Source organism: Mytilus trossulus, chromosome 6 (genome assembly GCF_036588685.1).
Source record: "Mytilus trossulus isolate FHL-02 chromosome 6, PNRI_Mtr1.1.1.hap1, whole genome shotgun sequence".
NCBI lineage: Eukaryota > Metazoa > Mollusca > Bivalvia > Mytilida > Mytilidae > Mytilus > Mytilus trossulus.
Genome location: NC_086378.1, coordinates 21,891,925 through 21,911,541, shown reverse-complemented (window position 1 = coordinate 21,911,541; position 19,617 = coordinate 21,891,925). Strand labels below are relative to the sequence as shown.

Genomic DNA, 19,617 nt, shown 5'->3' with positions numbered 1-19,617 from the left:
TTAAAGGGCAATAAATTCTTATAAGGTCAATTGACTGGACTTTTTGTAGATCTTACTTTACTAAACATTATTTTTGTTTACAGTTTATATTTATCTATAATAAAATTCAAATTAATAACCAACAAGTAAACTGCGAGCTACTGCTCACTGATGATACCCCCGCCGCAAGTAGATAATATTAATAGTGTAAAAATATGCAAGAGTTCGGTAAACAGGAAGTTGTCGAGTGATCAATCTGAAAAAGCATCACACGGTATAGCTGACTTAGATAAACCCTGAAACTAAATTTCAGAAATCCTTGTATTGTAGTTCCTGAGAAAAATGTGACGAAAATTTTCAACTTGGCTATCATGTGTAAAATCATACAAGTGTTCGGTAAACAGAATGTTGTCAAGTGATCAATCTGAAAACGCATCACACGGTATAGCTGACTTAGATAAACCCTGAAACCAAATTTCAGAAATCCTTGTATTGTAGTTCCTGAGACAAATGTGACGAAAGTTTCATGGGACGGACTGACTGACGGACGGACAGACAGAGGTAAAACAGTTTACCCCCCCTTTTTTAAAGCGGGGGTATAAAAACAATAAAATTTCTTAAAATTATAAATTCAGGGACATAAACCTATAGCTAACAATGGTTTATCTGATTCGTCTGAAAATATATCTTAGTCTGATGATCATTTCAAGACTGCATTTTACCCCTATATGTTCTACTTTTAGCTATGTCGACCATGTTGATTGGCTAGTGAGTTCATCAAACACACCTTTTAGACCAGATACCCTAATAATGATTTTGACCACGATTGGCTTAATTAGTCACAGTAGTTTCAGACGAAAAGTTTTTTGTCAAATTTCAAAAGTTTACAAAAAATTGGTAATAATTTACTATAAAGGACAAAAATTCCTTAAGGGATCAATTGACCAAGTAATCAAACATATTTATAACAGTACTAGAACACACCCGTGATATCACGGGTCTGTGAATGAATTAAAGTATATAACTATGCGCAAGCCTTATTTTAGTATTAGTATTGTCATCTGATAAAGTCATGCAGATTATAAGATATACAGTTTCTTCTGCTTTCAAATCTTTCTGTTTGAACCCGTCGGACTGGAACTTATCAATTATTGGTAATATTAATTATTTGGAAAGCAAAAGGTCCTGGAATGGAGTATCTTTTAATCAACAGCATTGTAATTTATATTTTATGAATAAAGTTGAATTCTTTGATTCGCTGTTTTATGTCATGCATGCCCACAAACAAATTGAAAACTACCTATACGCCTTATTTTTAGTCCAGATTTGTTATCTTAGAAAGTCTTACTGATTAAAATACTACAATAGGTAACAATTTGACAATTTAGTAGTGTCAACCCTGTGACTATGACCCATGCATATAGCATATTAATCCTGAATACACCGTTTGGTGGTGCGTCTGCAGATGCGCAACGTACAGATAAGGTAATAGGTAACAGGTGAATATACTATTGGTATCGGTATTGGACTCGACCCGGAACTTCTTAATTATTGGCAATATTAATTACGTGGCAAACAAAAGGCCCTGGAGTGGTGTAATTTTTAATCTACACCTTTGTACTATATTAGTTAAATATAATGTTGAATTCTTTGATTCGTTGTTTTTACGTGATGACAGCTGACAAATTGGACCTCGTAATTTTAGTATTATAGATTCTTTACATTGAATTACCTCCCTTACACTGCTTTTAAATTATCCTTTAACAAGAAAACCCGTTGTCCCCCCCTTTTTGCCACTACTTGCTTAATGATTTGATCCATTACCCCCTATAACCATCCCTTTTGTGTATGGGAACTTGTTATAATATTTCATAGAGATTTATACACTTAAACACAAGTTATTGACTGAAAACTACAAAACACGTATTTGGGCCCTTTCTATGGCCCTGACTTATTGAAAACCCATGGAGCAAGAACTGCACAACTCAATTCCAACCTCCTTTGTAGTATGAAACCTTGTAGTATAATTTCAGAGAGATCCATACACTTAAACACAAGTTATTGTCTGTATAAACTAGAAAAATGCTTCTTTTTGGCCCTTTTTTTGCCACTTATTCCTAAATGTTCAGGGATTTTAACCCAATACTGATATCAAGCCTTCCCTTCATTGAATGGAACGTAGTGGTACAATGCCAGAGAGGTCCAAAGGGTTAAACATAATTTATTGTACCGAAACTTCAAAAATGCTTGTTTATGGCAACTTTTTGACCTAAAATCAAGATAATTCCTAGATTGTTTGCCCCATAACCCTTATAATAAATCCCCCACTTCCAATTAATTGCATGAATATTGTGGTACAATTTCAGAGTATTATTGAAATACTTATTTTCACACTTATTGACCTGAAACTAGATATATATGTTTTTGGCCCCTTTGGGTCCTTTTTTCCTAAACCAACGGGGCCATATCCCCCAAAATCAATCCTAACCATCCTTATGTGGTTCAAACATTGTGTTAAAAGGAGTAGGTCCAGTAACACCCCTTTTTGGCCCCAAAATATAGCAGTTTTACAAAATTATGAAAATGTAATCTTTTAGCTATTTACTGGAAAGTAGAATGATTCTGCTTCATAAATATGGGCTGTTTTAAACAAGACAATGCCCAAAAATCAGCTGGTACAAGCATCTTATGTCATGCTAAATTATTGAAATATTCACAAATTTAGCATTTTAGCTAAATTTTAGACAGTTTCCACCTTAAATGAAAGTGGCCACATTTGTGTTCATTCTTAATATTGACATGTAAGTTGTATTTGATGATAAGACATAATATATATAAAGGTTGAGGATGAACACGGAAGCTGCCACTTTCATTTTTGACAAAAACCATATGAACAGTGAAATGTTTTGGCATTTTTGATAGATTTGTCATATTTAAGCTAGAATCGAAGCGTTTTTAATGAGTGAATCAGTTGAAATCTTTTACAAAACATAATTGAATCAATTGAAATAGACATTTAAGTGATTAAAAAGTGTCCAAAATCTTTCTTCATATGAACTTGAAATTTGAGGCCAAAACCGGCCCTTACTGAACCTACTCCTTTTATTGATTTCTATTTATCAAAAGTAAAGTTATTGTCCAGAAACCATCCATCGTCAGACGACAACTTGGTAATACATTCACAAAAATTTTGCAGTCGTATAAAAAGTTTCCCATGAGGTCTCTATGTTAATTTTATTTTTTTGAAGTGTTGATTACCTGATGGAGAAAGTATAAGAAGTGTGCCTTTTTCTGTCGTTTTTTTTTGCAAATCTTGAGGTGTTTACAGCAACAAAGCATGAAAACTATCAGCAGAAATTGTGGGCCATTCTCTGCAGGTTATCGTACCTTATCCTTCATACTAGAGACCCTAAAGATCATTCAGCATAAGTTTGGTTGGAATTTGTTCAGAGGAAGAGATCTTTAAAAATGTTTATGAGTACGTATAACTGGAGATGGATGAGGACAGACAACAATTAAGTGATATGGTAAAACTTAAAATGTTTTTTAAGGCAACGTGACCTAAATAAAACAATAGAATAACAAGTATATATATATTCCAGTGTGTTGCACCTGGCACTTTGACAAATTACTTACCATAACAAATACAAAAGTATAAACCAATTGGTATGGCTATTGCAGCACTCAATAATGTGCTTATAAAAGCTATAAAATATCCATCGTGTAAGACTCTTTTGCAACAGCTATCTGCAAAAACAAAAGCATCATTACAGCTTAGGGACCACATTTAAAGTTCAACATAGTATAAGATAAACAGCTGCAACAAGAGCGTATGATAAGTAGAAAACAAACTGACAACGCCATGACTAAAACAGACTAGATGTGTCGAAACAACACAAATGGCACATCTCAAAAAGTTTTCAAAAATGCAGTTTTAACAATACATGTGGACACAAACATATAAAGAAGATGTGGTATGATTGCCATTGAGACAACTATCCACAAAAGACCAAAATGACATTTAACATCTGTTTTATCCATTAAATGTCTGGTAAAAGTCCATTGGTGAATTTATCTTCAAGACCTCTAACGGATGTATAACGGACATGTAACGGATACAAAACGGAAGCGAAACTGACGCCTAACTGAAGTTCAACAGACATTTTATCTGTTGGACGTCCGTTCACAGTTTTAAACATGCTCTAAATTTTCCACTGGACAGAACGGACGTCGATGGACAAAACATACACTTAACAGACATGCAACGGTTATGGACGGATGTCTAACAGATAAGAATGGACATCCAACGGACATGAACAGATTGAAAACTAGAGGCTCTAAAGAGCCTGTGTAGCTCACCTTGGTCTATGTGAATATTAAACAAAGGAACGGGTTGTCAGATAGATTCATGACAAACTGTAATTTGGTAATGGTGATGTGTTTGTACATCTTACTTTACTGAACATTCTTGCTTCTTACAATTATCTCTATCTATAATGAACTTGGCCCAGTAGTTTCAGTGAAAATGTAAGTAAAATTTACAAATTTTATAAAAATTGTTGAAAATTGACTATAAAGGACAATAACTCCTTAGGGGGTCAATTGACCATTTCGGTGATGTTGACTTATTTGTAAATCTTTCTTTGCTGAACATTATTGCTGTTTACAGTTTATTTCTATCTATAATAATATTCAAGACAACCAAAAACAGCAAAATTTCCTTAAAATTACCAATTCAGGGGTAGCAACCCAACAACGGGTTGTCAGATTTATCTGAAAATTCCAGGGTAGATAGATCTTGACCTAATAACTCCTTAAGGGGTCAACTGATCATTATTCATGTTGACTTATTTGTAGATCTTACTTTGCTGAACTTTATTGCTGTCTACAGTTAAATTTCATAGATTTCTATTTACTTAAACTAAAGTTATAGAGTGAAAACCAAGAAAAATGCTTATTTGGGCTCCTAATTCCTTAAATGCCTTCAGACGACGATTAAGGCACCAGTGATACCAATATAAGACCAATTTTTTTTCAATTTTTGCGGTCGTATAACTAGAGGCTCTAAAGAGCCTGTGTCGCTCACCTTGGTCTATGTGAATATTAAACAAAGGAAGCAGATGGATTCATGACAAAATTGTGTTTTTGTGATGGTGATATGTTTGTACATCTTACTTCACTGAACAATCTTGCTGCTTACAATTATCACTATCTATAATGAACTTGGCCCAGTAGTTTCTGTGGAAAATGTAACCGGTAGTAAAAAATTACAAATTTTATGAAAATTGTAAAAAATTTACTATTAAGGACAATAACTCCTTAGGGGGTCAATTGACCATTTTGGTAATGTTGACTTATTTGTAAATCTTACTTTGCTGAACATTTTTGCTGTTTACAGTTTAACTCTATCTATAATAATATTCAAGTTAATAACCAAAAACAGCAAAATTTTCTTAAAATTACCAATTCAGGGACAGCAACCCAACAACAGGTTCTCTGATTCATCTGAAAATTTCAGGGCAGATAGAACATGACCTGATGAACAATTTAACACCTGTCAGATTTGCTCTAAATGCTTTGGTTTTTGAGTTATAAGCCAAAAACTGTGTTTTACCCCTATGTTCTATTTTTAGCCATGGCGACCATCTTGGTTGGTTTGGCGGGTTACGCCACACATTTTTTAACTTAAATACCATAAAGATGATTGTGGTTAAGTTTGGATTAATCTGGCCCAGCAGTTTCAGAGGAGAAGATTTTTGTAAAAGATCTATAAAATTTACGAAAAAAGGTTAAAAATTGACTTTAAAGGGCAATAACTTCTAAATGGGTCAACTGACCATTTTGGTCCTGCTGGCTTATTTGTAAATCTTACTTTGCTGAACATTATTGCTGTTTACAGTTTATCTCTATCTATAATAATATTCAAAATAATAACCAAAAACAGCAAAATTCTCCTAAAATTACAGATTCAGGGGCAGCAACCCAACAACAGGTTGTCCAATTCATCTGAAAATTTCAGGGCAGGTAGATCTTGACCTGATAAACAATTTAATCCCATGTCAGATTTGCTCTAAATGCTTTGGTTTTTGAGATATAAGCCAGAAACTGCATTTTACCCCTATATTCCATTTTTAGCCATGGCGGCCATCTTGTTTGGTTTGGCGGGTCACGCCACACATTTTTTAAACTAGATACCCCAATGATGATTGTGGCCAAGTTTGGTTTCATTTGGCCCAGTAGTTTCAGAGGAGAAGATTTTTGTAAAAGTTAACGACGACGCTGGACGCAGGACGCCGACGCCGGACGCCAAGTGATGGGAAAAGCTCACTTGGCCCTTCGGGCCAGGTGAGCTGAAAAGTAAAGAATTTGCTTGTCACTAATTGAAAATTTAAAATTAACTGCTACACAGTGCACAGCTGGATACGACCGCAGAGGTCCAACACTGAACAATTGGGGAAAAAATGGACACAATGTTCACGCTTGATACAGGTCTGAATTTGGTTTCACATATCCACTAAACAATTTATTTCCCCATCATGACTAACTTAACCATGATATAGCTGTGTATAGGCTAGGGTAAATAATTATAAAGTCCTGAATAGCTATTTTGATTTTTTTCTGTGACCCTTCAACACTTCCTAATTATTTGGACTATGTGTAGGCATGCTTATTGTAAAATATAATTGATCTCTAGGGTATATTCTTTTACTATGAAGAGATTGCAGCCTGCAAAAAAAGATTATGATTTAAATTAATTTTTAATTGAAAATAACTGATTTGGATGTATCCTTTTTCAATTTTTTGTTGCCTTTTATTCTTAATAAAGATACTAAATTTAACCAAATATTTATAATCTAAGACAAAATCACAATGCTTTGAAGTTCCTAAGTATGTTTTTTATGTTTAAGATGTTACCTAACATTGAGTGACTGGATGGAATGTTAAATTACCACCTGTTTGTTCACAAGATTTCAGGTGTTTCAGCTATTTATACATGTAGATATTAAAGTGTTACCTGTGTACAGATATGCATGATTGGAAACCAGTCAAAATCTTATTGCTAAAAAAGAGAGTTCAAATCATACACATTACAGGATTAAAAGACATTTACTAGGATTCAAAGTTTCCTAACCAATCATCATAAGATAGTTTTTATAGAGTCAGTAATCATAGAATGATTCAGGGGAGGGAGCCCCTTTTGTGGAAAAAAATTGGTTTGATTATATAGGAAATCACAGAAGCATGACTAGAACACCCCCCCCCCTAGGTCTGTCAACGCATCCCCCCCCTCCCCCTTTATGAAAAGTTCTGGATCAGTCACTAGTAAGTCTTCCAATAAGATAGTGAAAAGAATTCAGCCAATCTTTCAACTATTAATATTGTCTCTGTGGAGAGGATAATCTTTGGACATCAGAACAGGAAATGACCTTGTAAAACCAGATGTTGATAATTGTCTCTCTTTTTATAAAAATAAATAATACTACATGTTTAGCTTTCTTTGAAAATCTAATGTTTTTAAAATACCTTTACTATTTGTTGTTTCATCTTCACTGTCTTCATGATCCCCTAAAAGAAAAATCAAAACATCCATGATGAGATCAAGCCAATAGACCATTTTCATATTACTAACTGTTCTACAATTATTCAACAGGCTACCTTCTCTGTGGTACGACATCCTGGTATGAACACAGTCAATTACGAGCAACAAAAAGAAGTCAAATCAAATATATGTTCGGTTCAATTTTAAGGGGAAAATTTACTTTTTTTCGATAATTTATTCTATATAGAGAGCATTTATTTATGTGTCTTCCGACGACAACAAAATGATAGCATTATACCATGCATAAATTTGATTTTTTATATAAAAAATGGTCAAGAATGTTAAGGGAAAAGTGAAGCAAATTTTTTATATGGCATTTAACCAGATGCTCCGCAGTGCACAGCTTTAGACGACACCAAATGTCGAACCCTGAACAGTTGGGCAAGTATGGAGACAACATTCAAGCTTGATACAGCTCTGAATTTGGATTGTGATTAAATAGTTTATACCACACAGGTTTCTGACACAGTATGAATGTGGTTCAAGAACAAATATACTTAATAAACAGCTGCGCCATGAGCGCATGATACGCCCGACGTCTTGTGTGGAAGTTTTATGCAATAATCATAAATAGTTTCTGAGAAAGTTTTAAGCAATAACCATATATTGTTTTTGAGACACGGTGGGACATGTAAAACCCCCAACCCTGTTTTTTTTTTTACAAAAAACTAAAACTAAATATCACTAAAATAAAATTTTGAATCAAAACCAAAAAGTATACAGATCTTTAGATTAATATAACAAAGAAGTGTGTAAAGTTTTAAGCAATAATCATAAATTATTTTTGAGATACATTGTAAGGCGCGACATGTAAAAAAAACCTCCCCTGTTTAACAAAATACTCAATAACTCCAAAATAAAGTTTTAAATCATCACCAAAAAGTATACAGATCTTTAGATTAATATAACAAAGAAGTGTGTAAAGTTTTAAGCAATAATCATAAATTGTTTTTGAGATACGGCACAACATGTAAAAAAAACCTCCCCCTTTTTTACAAAATACTCAATAACTCAAAAATGAAATTTTGAATCATCACCAAAAAGTATACAGATCTTTAGATTAATATAACAAAGACATGTGTAAAGTTTTAAGCAATAATCATCAATCGTTTTTGAGATATGGTGCGACATGTAAAACCCTCCCCCTTTTTTACAAAATACTCAATAACTCAAAAATAAAATTTTGAATCATCACCAAAAAGTATACAGATATTAAGATTAATATAACTAAGAAGTGTTTAAAGTTTTAAGCCATAATCAAGAATCGTTTTTGAGATACAATGCGACATGTGAAAAAACCACACCCCTGTTTTAGTTACAAAGTGCCGTAACTCAAAAAGTTTTAATCTTATTTTCACCAAAAAATATACAGATCATTTGACCATCATAAGAAACAACTATGTTAAGTTTCATGAAATTTGGATAAGTCGTTCTCAAGTTACGGTGCGACATGTTTACGCCGGACAGACGGATGGACGGACAGATGGACACCGGACATTTGTATACCGGTACCATTATACGTCCCGTCAAAATTTTGACGGGCGTATAAAAACTTATGGTCCAATTACAAGGATGGGCACAATTACTGAAGGATTTTTAGGTAATCGATCGATTAATAATGGTTCACACTTATTTTTGTATGATTTCGACTGCAATTGATTGCTTTATCAAAAGTCTTTGTTGAGATTGCAATTTTCAAAAAAATGTACAGAATTTATCTTTGTCCATTAACCAGAAAAACCTAGTTTTCCCCTCTTTCCTAAATGGTTTGAGCAATAACCCTCCAGACTCAATCATAACCATCCCTTTGTGGTATGGAAACTTGTGGTATAATTTCAGAGAAATTCATATGTACACTTAAACACAATTGACTGATTAACCAATAACTAGAGGCTCTAAAGAGCCTGTGTCGCTCACCTTGGTCTATGTAAATATTAACCAGATGCTTCGCAGGGCGTAGCTTTATACGACCGCAGAGGTTGAACCCTGAACAGTTGGGGCAAGTATGGACACAACATTCAAGCTGGATTCAGCTCTAAATTTGGATTGTGATTAAATAGTTGACACAGCATAGGTTTCTGACACAGAATGAATGTGTTCTAAATAACTTAAAATGTTTGTTTTCTCTTAGAGCAATTCACTATGCTGTTGAATATTAATCCTCTCAAAAAAATGTTTGAAGAAATTTTCTTTTTATTTATGAAATTTCAAATGAGAAAAATTGAACCTAATTTTTTCAATCACATCCCCCTTTCCCTTATTCCAAAACTAATCTCAATTAAAATTTCTAATGGAGTTTGCAACAATAACTACTCATTTAAATACATCATAAAATATAAAGATGTAAAAAAAACTGCTTGTTATCACTGAATGGTAAAGATTATTTTAATTTATCAGTTGGTAGTAAAAAGTGAATATACAATGTACATTGTATATTGTATATAACAAAGATTTAAGTTGATCCTGGACAAAGAAAGATTACTCCAATTAAAAAAGAATCTTGCTATTGCACAATATTTTGCAATTAGATATTTCTTGCTTACTTTTCTGGACAAAGAAAGATAACTCTAATTTAAAAAAAAATTGCTATTTCACAATATTGTGCAATTAGATATTTCTTGCCATTGCGCAATACTGTGCAATTGAAAAGACTTGCTATTGCACAATACTTAATATAATAATTTTAGATCCTGATTTGGACCAACTTGAAAACTGGGCCCATAATCAAAAATCTAAGTACATGTTTAGATTCAGCATATCAATGAGGCCCAAGAATTTAATTTTTGTTAAAATCAAACTTAGTTTAATTTTGGACCCTTTGGACCTTAATGTAGGCCAATTTGAAAATGGGACCAAAAATGAAGGATCTACATACACAGTTAGATTTGGCATATCAAAGAACCCCATTTATTCAATTTTTGATGAAATCAAATAAAGTTTAATTTTGGACCCAGATTTGGACCAACTTGAAAACTGGGCCAATAATCAAGAATCTAAGTACATTTTTAGATTCAACATATCAAAGAACCCAACCAATTCATTTTTTGTCAAAATCAAACTAAGTTTAATTTTGGACCCTTTGGACCTTAATGTAGACCAATTTGAAAACATGACCAAAAGTTAAGAATCTACATACACAGTTAGATTCGGCATATCAAAGAACCCCAATTATTCAATTTTGATGAAATCAAACAAAGTTTAATTTTGGACCCTTTGGGCCCCTTTTTCCTAAACTGTTGGAACCAAAACTCCCAAAATCAATACCAACCTTCCTTTTATGGTCATAAACCTTGTGTTTAAATTTCGTAGATTTCTATTTACTTATACTAACGTTATGGTGTGAAAACCAAGAAAAATGCTTATTCAGGTCCCTTTTTGGCCCCTTATTCCTAAACTGTTGGGACCGACACTCCCAAAATCAGTACCAATCTTCCTTTTGTGGTCATAAACATTGTGTTTAAATTTCATTGATTTCTATTTACTTAAACTAAAGTTATAGTGCGAAAACCAAGAAAATGCTTATTTGGGCCCTTTTTGGCCCCTAATTCCTAAAATGTTGGGACCAAAACTCCCAAAATCAATACCAACCTTCATTTTGTGGTCATAAACCTTGTGTTTAAATTTCAAAGATTTCTATTCACTTTTACTAAAATTAGAGTGCGAAAACTAAAAGTATTCGGACGACGACGACGACGACAACGACGACGCAGACGACGACGCCAACGTGATAGCAATATACGACGAAAATTTTTTCAAAATTTGCGGTCGTATAAAAATGAAGAATCTACATACACAGTTAGATTTGGCATATCAAAGAACCCCATTTATTTAATTTTTGATGAAATCAAACAAAGTTTAATTTTTGACCCCGATTTGGACCAACTTGAAAACTGGGCCAATAATCAAGAATCTAAGTACATATTTAGATTCAGCATATCAAAGAACCCAACCAATTCATTTTTTGTCAAAATCAAACTAAGTTTAATTTTGGACCCTTTGGACCTTAATGTAGAACAATAAGAAAACGGGACCAAAAGTTAAGAATCTACATACACAGTTAGATTCGGCATATCAAAGAACCCCAATTATTCAATTTTGATGAAATCAAACAAAGTTTAATTTTGGACCCTTTGGGCCCCTTATTCCTAAACTGTTGGGACCAAAACTCCCCAAATCAATATCAACCTTCCTTTTATGGTCATAAACCATGTGTTTAAATTTCAGTGATTTCTATTTACTTAAACTAAAGTTATCGTGCGAAAACCAAGAAAAATGCTTATTTGGGTCCCTTTTTGGCCCCTAATTCCTAAACTGTTGGGACCTAAACTCCCAAAATCAATACCAACCTTCCTTTTGTGGTCATAAACATTGTGTTTAAATTTCAGTGATTTCTATTTACTTAAACTAAAGTTATTGTGCGAAAACCAAGAATAATGCTTATTTGGGCCCTTTTTTGGCCCCTAATTCCTAAACTGTTAAAACCAAAACTCCCAAAATCAATCCCAACCTTTCTTTTGTGGTCATAAACCTTGTGTAAAAATTTCATAGATTTCTATTAACATAAACTAAAGTTATAGTGCTAAAACCAAGAAAATGCTTATTTGGGCCCTTTTTGGCCCCTAATTCCTAAAATGTTGGGACCAAAACTCCGAAAATTACTACCAACCTTCCTTTTGTGGTCATAAACCTTGTGTAAAAATTTCATAGATTTCTATTAACATAAACTAAAGTTATAGTGCTAAAACCAAGAAAATGCTTATTTCGGCCCTTTTTGGCCCCTAATTCCTAAAATGTTGGGACCAAAACTCCGAAAATTACTACCAACCTTCCTTTTGTGGTCATAAACCTTGTGTTAAAATTTCATAGATTTCTATTCACTTTTACTAAAGTTAGAGTGCGAAAACTAAAAGTATTCGGACGACGACGACGACGAAGACGACGACGCCAATGTGATAGCAATATACGACGAAAAAATTTTGTGGTCGTATAAAAACAGCAAAATTTCCCTAAAATTACCAATTCAGGGGCAGCAACCCAACAACTTATTGTCAGATTCATTTGAAAATTTCAGAGCAGATAGATGTTGGCCTGATTAACAATTTTTGCTCTAAATGCTTTGGTTTTTGAGTTATAAGCCAAAAAAATCATTTAACCTTTATGTTCTATTTTTAGCCATGGCGGCCATCTTGGTTGGTTGGCCGGGTCACCGGACACATTTTTTAAACTAGATACCCCAATAATGATTGTGGCCAAGTTCGGTTTAATTTGGTCCAGTAGTTTCAGAGGAGAAGATTTTTGTAAAAGTTAACGACAACAGACACAGGACAACGATGACGGACACAAAGTGATGGGAAAAGCTAACTTGGCCCTTTGGGCAAGGTGAGCTAAAAATGTTTAAAAATTGACTATAAAGAGCAATAACTCCTTGAGGGGTCAATTGTCCATTTGACTTATTTTTAGCTCCTACTTTGCTGTACATTTTTGCTGTTTACAGTTTATCTCTATCTTTAATAATATTCAAGATAATAACCAAAAACTGCAAAAATTTCCCTAAAATTATCAATTCAGGGGCAGCAACCAGCTATTTAATTTTAGACCATTTAGACCTCAATGTGGACCAATTTGATGACCAGGCCTAAATATTAACCAGATGCTCCACAGGGTGCAGCTTTGTACAACCACATATGTTGAACCCTGAACGGTTTGGGCAAGTATGGACACAACATTCAAGCTGGATTCAGCTCTATATTTGGATTGTGATTAAATAGTTGACACAGCATAGGTTTCTGACACAGAATGAATATGGTCTAATGAACTTAAATTTTTTGTTTTTTCTTTGAGCAATTCACTATGCTGTTAAATATTAATCCTCTCAAAAAATGTTTGAAGAAGTTTTATTTTTATTTTTGAAATCTGAAATGAAAAAATTTAACCCTCCTCCCCATGTTTTTCTTCACCTCCCCCTTTCCCTAATTCCAAAACTTATCTCAATTCAAATTTCTAATTGAGTTTGCAACAATAACTACTCATTTAAATACATCATAAAATATTAAAATCTAAAAAAGTGCTTGTTATCACTGAATGGTAAAGATTGTTTTAATTTATCAGTTGGTAGGAAAAGTGAATATACATTGTATATTGTATAAAACAATGATTTAAGTTGATTCAACTACTATTCTGGACAAAGAAGGATAACTCCAATTGAAAAATTCTTGCTATTGCGCAATATTGTGCAATTAGATATTTCTTGCTATTGCACAATACTGTGCAATTGAAAATACTTGCTATTGCACAATACTGTGCATTTGAAGATTTCTTGCTATTGTGCAATACTGTGCAATTGAAAATTTCTTGCTTTTGCACAATACTGTGCAATTGAAGATTTCTGGCTATTGCTGAATACTGTGCAATTGAAAATTTCTTGCTATGCACAATACTTAATATAATAATTTTGGATCCTGATCTGGACCAATTTGAAAACTGGGCCCATAATCAAAAATCTAAATACATGTTTAGATTCAGCATATCAAAGAAGCCAAAGGATTCAATCTTTGTTAAAATCAAACTTAGTTTAATTTTGGACCCTTTGGACTTTAATGTAGACCAATTTGAAAACGGGACCAAACATTAAGAATCTACATACACAGTTAGAGTTAGTATATCAAAGAACCACATTTATTCAATTTTTGATGAAATCAAACAAAGTTTAATTTTGGTCTAACTTGAAAACTGGGCCAATAATAAAAAATCTAAGTAAATTTTTAGATTCAGCATAGCAAAGAACCTCAAGGATTCAATTTTTGTTAAAATCAAACTAAGTTTAATTTTGGACCCTTTGCACCTTAATGTAGACCAATTGAAAACAGGACCAAAAATTAAGAATCTACATACATAGTTAGATTCGGCATATCAAAGAACCCCAATTATTCAATATTTGATAAAAATCAAACAAAAGTTTAATTTTGGACCCTTTAGGCCCTTATTCCTAAACTGTTGGGACCAAAACTCCCAAAATCAATCCAAACCATCATTTTATGGTCATAAACCTTGTGTAAAAATTTCATAGATTTCTATTTCCTTGAACTAAAGTTATAGTGCGAAAAACCAAGAAAATGATTATTTTGGCCCTTTTTGGCCCTTATTCCTAAACTGTTGGGACCAAAACTCCCCAAATCAATCCCAACCTTCCTTTTGTGGTCATAAACCTTGTGTTAAAATTTCATAGATTTCTATTTACTTGTACTAAATTTAAAGTGCGAAAACCAAATGTCTTGGGACGAAGACGCCAACGAGATACAAATATACGACCAAAATATTTTGAATTTTGGCAGTCGTATTAAAAAGAGCAGCCACACACATTGCATACCAACCCTCTCTTCAGGTCTTTTATAACCATCTCAAATAACCATACCTGTCAACTGACCCGTATTTTGCGGGTGTGACCCGAGATTTTCACAATTCTGAGGGATCACCCGGGACACCCGCCGGGTCATTGAAATAACCCGTGAATACCGAAAATGACCCCATTTCACCCGTATTTCTTAGCCTTGAGATTGATTTAGTAATATTCCTTTGATATACCGGCAAATTCGTAATTTCTTCCATGAACAGGAAGTTCATCTAACTATGTAAACTGTCAAATTAGGTGACCCATTAAGTGCAGGGCTTTATTTGACAGCTTTGGTGTCAAACACACTGTTAATTAACACAAATTACCTTAGCTTTAGGTCGTAAATAAATTGCACTATAAACATAAACAAACATATTTCAACTAGTTACTTCCCCTTATTTGTCACCATTCAAAATTATTCCTTATTTTCGCGTTTTATGGATGAAAAAGATTAAATCATAAAAATATAAAATTCAAATACATATTGAAAAATAACTTTTCATTATTTTCATACCTTTATACAATATTTAAAAAAAAGTTGCAAAACATTTTCATTTTAAGTTTTTATTTGTGAACAGACTAAAAAATAGCAAATTTTAATAGGTAAAATGTCGAAATTTGATCAGAAATCAACTTTTAATTTTTATATCAGTGTTTCTATCAAACAAATTAAAATTGTGTTATTGATTGAATAAATACAACATCATATGCAGTTTTATAATGACTTATTTGTACATATATTTCCAGCATTGTCAGTTCAATTTTTTGTTCAGGTAAATTAATCAATGAGTGATATATTTCTCCTAGAAGAAATTTAAAGGTCCCAGTGAATAAACTATACAGAGAACAATACCTGTTGTATCTGTAAGATGGGACAATAGAACTTACAAAAGTTTAATTTTATATCATATATATTTTTACTTACCAGTCAAGGAATATACATAAGGATTATCTCCCTTACAACGTTCTCATAACTCGCAACACCTGGATGATTTCAAACATCTATCTAACATTGATCATCCGGGTGAATGCCTCCTCAGTTTATCTTTCGGCGGCAACAAAATAAGACGTTCTCACTTTGAGACTTTTCTATTATAGTCTCGTCGTTGCAAATTTTTATTTATGTACGTTTAATATTATCGTCCGCTCATATTGGACGATGGCTGAAGAATATAGACACTCACTGACTGACGCAAATGCTGAAAATTTAGATTCAGATAGTGCAGGTGAAACGCCAACGGGTGATTTTCTCGTGAAAAAAATGGCGAGGACAACAAAAGACGCTTCTTCAAAGAAAAAGAAACGTGTGTCAAAGACGGCTGAACTTGAGAATAAGTTAAACAGTATGGAAGACAGGTTTGATAAGAAAATGGATATGTTATTTGCTGTTATGAACAAGTCATGTGCTACTATAGGTAGTTCGACTGTTGCACAGGTTTCTCAATCTGGTGGTTTAGCCACGCAGAGAGAACAAAGTTCGGATAACGTCCCAAGTACAGGGGAGCGTAGACCGGTAATTTCTTTGAATGCAAATCTTGATGAGGACTTGGGAAGTCCTAGAATTATCAGAAATATTGATTTTGACAATAGGTCAGAAATTTCTCTTCATATAGACAGTCGTGAAAAGGCTGATTTACTTGGTTTATGTTCATCAGAGGATGAATATTCTCGTGGCCTCAGTAGTCCTGTTTATTCTCAGGCTGGCAATAAATCTAGAAATGTTGAAAGAATTAGTCAATATCTACAAACTCAACCTACTATTAGTAACAATGTTGAAAGTCAGTCAAATCAGAGACAAACAAGTAACATTGATAATAATAACAATAAAACTGTAGACAAGCAGTCAGATAATTTAAATTTATTGTCTAAACTTTTCAAGGAAGATATTCCTTCAGAATCTTCTGATAATTCTGGTGGCTTGATCATTGATGAGGCACAGGTTAGAATTCTAGAACGTTCCTGGAGAACTAAAAATCCAGAGAAACTTACAGCTTATAAAGATGAATACCGTAGTTGTTTTCCGGTTAATGATAAATCTAAAAGCTTTTTGCAAGTACCCAGTTTGGATGATTTATTAGAACCAATGATAAGAACTGTTCATGGTACAAATAGTGTTAAGTCATGGGACAAACATAAGCAGTTGGTTACTCAACCTTTAAAACAGATAGAGAATCTAGCCTATCAAGGGCAGGTGGCTTCACGTATGGGTATTATATCAGTGTTGTATATGCAACAAACATTAGGAACCTTATTAGAGAGGGTTGAAAATGAAAATGTTAGTGATGAAACTTGTCAAATGGTGAAGGACTTGTTTGCAATTTCGACAAAGTCTCTTGATCAGGTAGGACGCACAGGTGCGTTTAACCATATGATACGCAGGAAGGCTGCAGCTACTGAGTCTGGTTTAAATAACTTGAAAGATATACAGACTAAAGTTTTGTATTTACCTCTTTCGAATGAAGGTGTATTTGGTAAAGGTTTGGAAGACAAACTTGAGAAACGTAAAGAACAACGTGAGCAACTAGACGATCTGTTACCAGAGTATAAGAACAATAATAAGAGAAAGTTTGAATCTACTCAGGTGCGTCAAGACTGGCAAAATAAAGCTCCTAGATATAGTTCTAACAATAGTTATACTCATGTTAATTATAACAATGCTAATTCAACTGATAAACGTTCAGGTTTTAGTTATAATAAATCTTCTGTGAGATCTACTCCTAGGAAGTTCCAGAAAGACAATAAAGCTGATGACTTTGGGAAAAAAGATGAAGAAAAGAAAGCAGGTGGCAACTGGAATTCTTTTCGGATCCCAAAGAAAAACAGTAGCTGACTCAGAGTTAAAGGTAATAATTTATCAGAATCAGGCCGAGATACCAGTTGGGGGTCGTCTAAGATTTTTTTCGAGACAATTGGTAAAAAATAACAGACGATCAATGGGTCTTGTCAATAATAGCAGAGGGTTCTAGAAATGCCATTTTGGACAGGCATACGGAAAACCTCTGTGTCTTTAAAAGACTCGGATATTTTAATCCAAGAAATAAAGACTATTATAGGAAAAGATGCTATAGAACCTGTTCGCCAACAAGATGCAGCAACAGGTTTCTACAGTACGTTTTTTTCTAGTCCCCAAAAAGAACGGGACAATGAGACCAGTAATAAATCTCATACCCCTCAACAGGTATCTCAAGAAATACATTTCAAAATGGACACTCTCCTAAATTCACTAGGTTTTCTCATCAACAGAGAAAAATCAAGTCTAGTGCCAATTCAAAACTTGATATACTTAGGGGGGCAGTTTCATTTGGACAAGGGACTTGTTTGCCCAACTCAGGAAAGAATAGACAAATTGAATATGGCAATACTAATTCTTTCATCAGGGAATGCAGTGTCAGCATTTCACTTCCTACAATTACTAGGCATAATGGCATCTTGCATAGAGTTAATTCCGAATGCACGCTTGTTCATGAGACCGGTTCAACTACATCTCCTCTCATTTTGGAGACCAAGTTGTCAGGATCTTTCCATAAAGATACCAGTTACACCACATCTGAAATCACATCTCAGTTGGTGGAAAGATTCAGCAAACACGCTGAGAGGCCAATATTTTCAACTGGCTCAAACTTCTGTAACCATAACGACAGATGCTTCGAAAACCGGGTATGGGGGTTTTATGAACAATCAAATTTTTCAAAGGGAATGGTCAGAAATGCAGAGCAAGAAACATATAATTTCCCTAGAATTGGAAGCAGTGATTTTAACGTTGAAACACTTCCTCAATCAGTTAAAAGGTCAATATGTTCTGATAAGATCGGACAATACCACAGTGGTCCAATATATAAACAAACAAGGGGGGACGAAATCGCCCACTTTTTGCTACCAAACATGGGATTTATGGAATCTTGCAATTCAAAACAATATTCGAATGAAGGCTGCTCATATAACAGGAAAATTGAACATTTTAGCAGACCAACTCAGTCGAACCAAAATTCAACATACAGAATGGTCTCTGAACAAACTTGTGGTTCAGAATCTATTTCAAATTTGGGGAACTCCTCTCATAGATTTATTTGCCTCAATAGACAATCGTCAGACAGAAATTTTTTGTTCATGGATCCCACATCAGAAAGCCTTAGCTCTGGATGCTTTGACAATTTCATGGGAGAGAATGTACGCCTATGCTTATCCCCCAATTTATCTGATCCCAAAAGTCTTGCACAACTTTTCAAGCTGACTGCATGACTTCTATCAACGAACGGTTTACAACAGAAGGCTTTTCTAAAGGGGTTAGAGAGTTACTCTCCGCCTCATGGCGAAAAGGTACTCAAAAAGATTACTGCTCAAAATTCAGAAGGTTCAATAGCTGGTGTAGTACAAGGAAAATTGATCCCTATAAAATATCTTTAAGTCAGATAGCTGATTTTTTATCGTATTTATTTGATAGTGGTTTGCAATACAGAACAATTGCAAGGTATCGCTCAATGTTGTCCACGGTATTACCTCCAATAGATAATTTCCAAATTGGACAACATCCTAAAATAATTAGATTGATTAAAGGTGTTTTCAATACAAGACCTCCAGTTGCAAAACTATTACCTGAATGGGATTTGCACGTAGTATTAAGAATGTTAGAAAATAGTCCTTTTGACAA

General features: G+C 33.8%; 1 protein-coding gene across 1 annotated transcript in view; it reads right to left on the bottom strand.

Annotated features, from left to right (window-relative positions):
• Nucleotides 1–19,617, bottom strand: part of LOC134723255 (uncharacterized) — a 143,813-nt gene that overhangs the window by 85,666 nt on the left and 38,530 nt on the right. The window contains exons 5-6 of the mRNA XM_063586876.1: nucleotides 7,504–7,545; nucleotides 3,616–3,726 (exon numbers count right to left, since the gene is read on the bottom strand). Of these exons, the coding sequence (XP_063442946.1) occupies nucleotides 3,616–3,726; nucleotides 7,504–7,545 (153 nt within the window). The remainder of the gene's footprint in view (nucleotides 1–3,615; nucleotides 3,727–7,503; nucleotides 7,546–19,617) is intronic.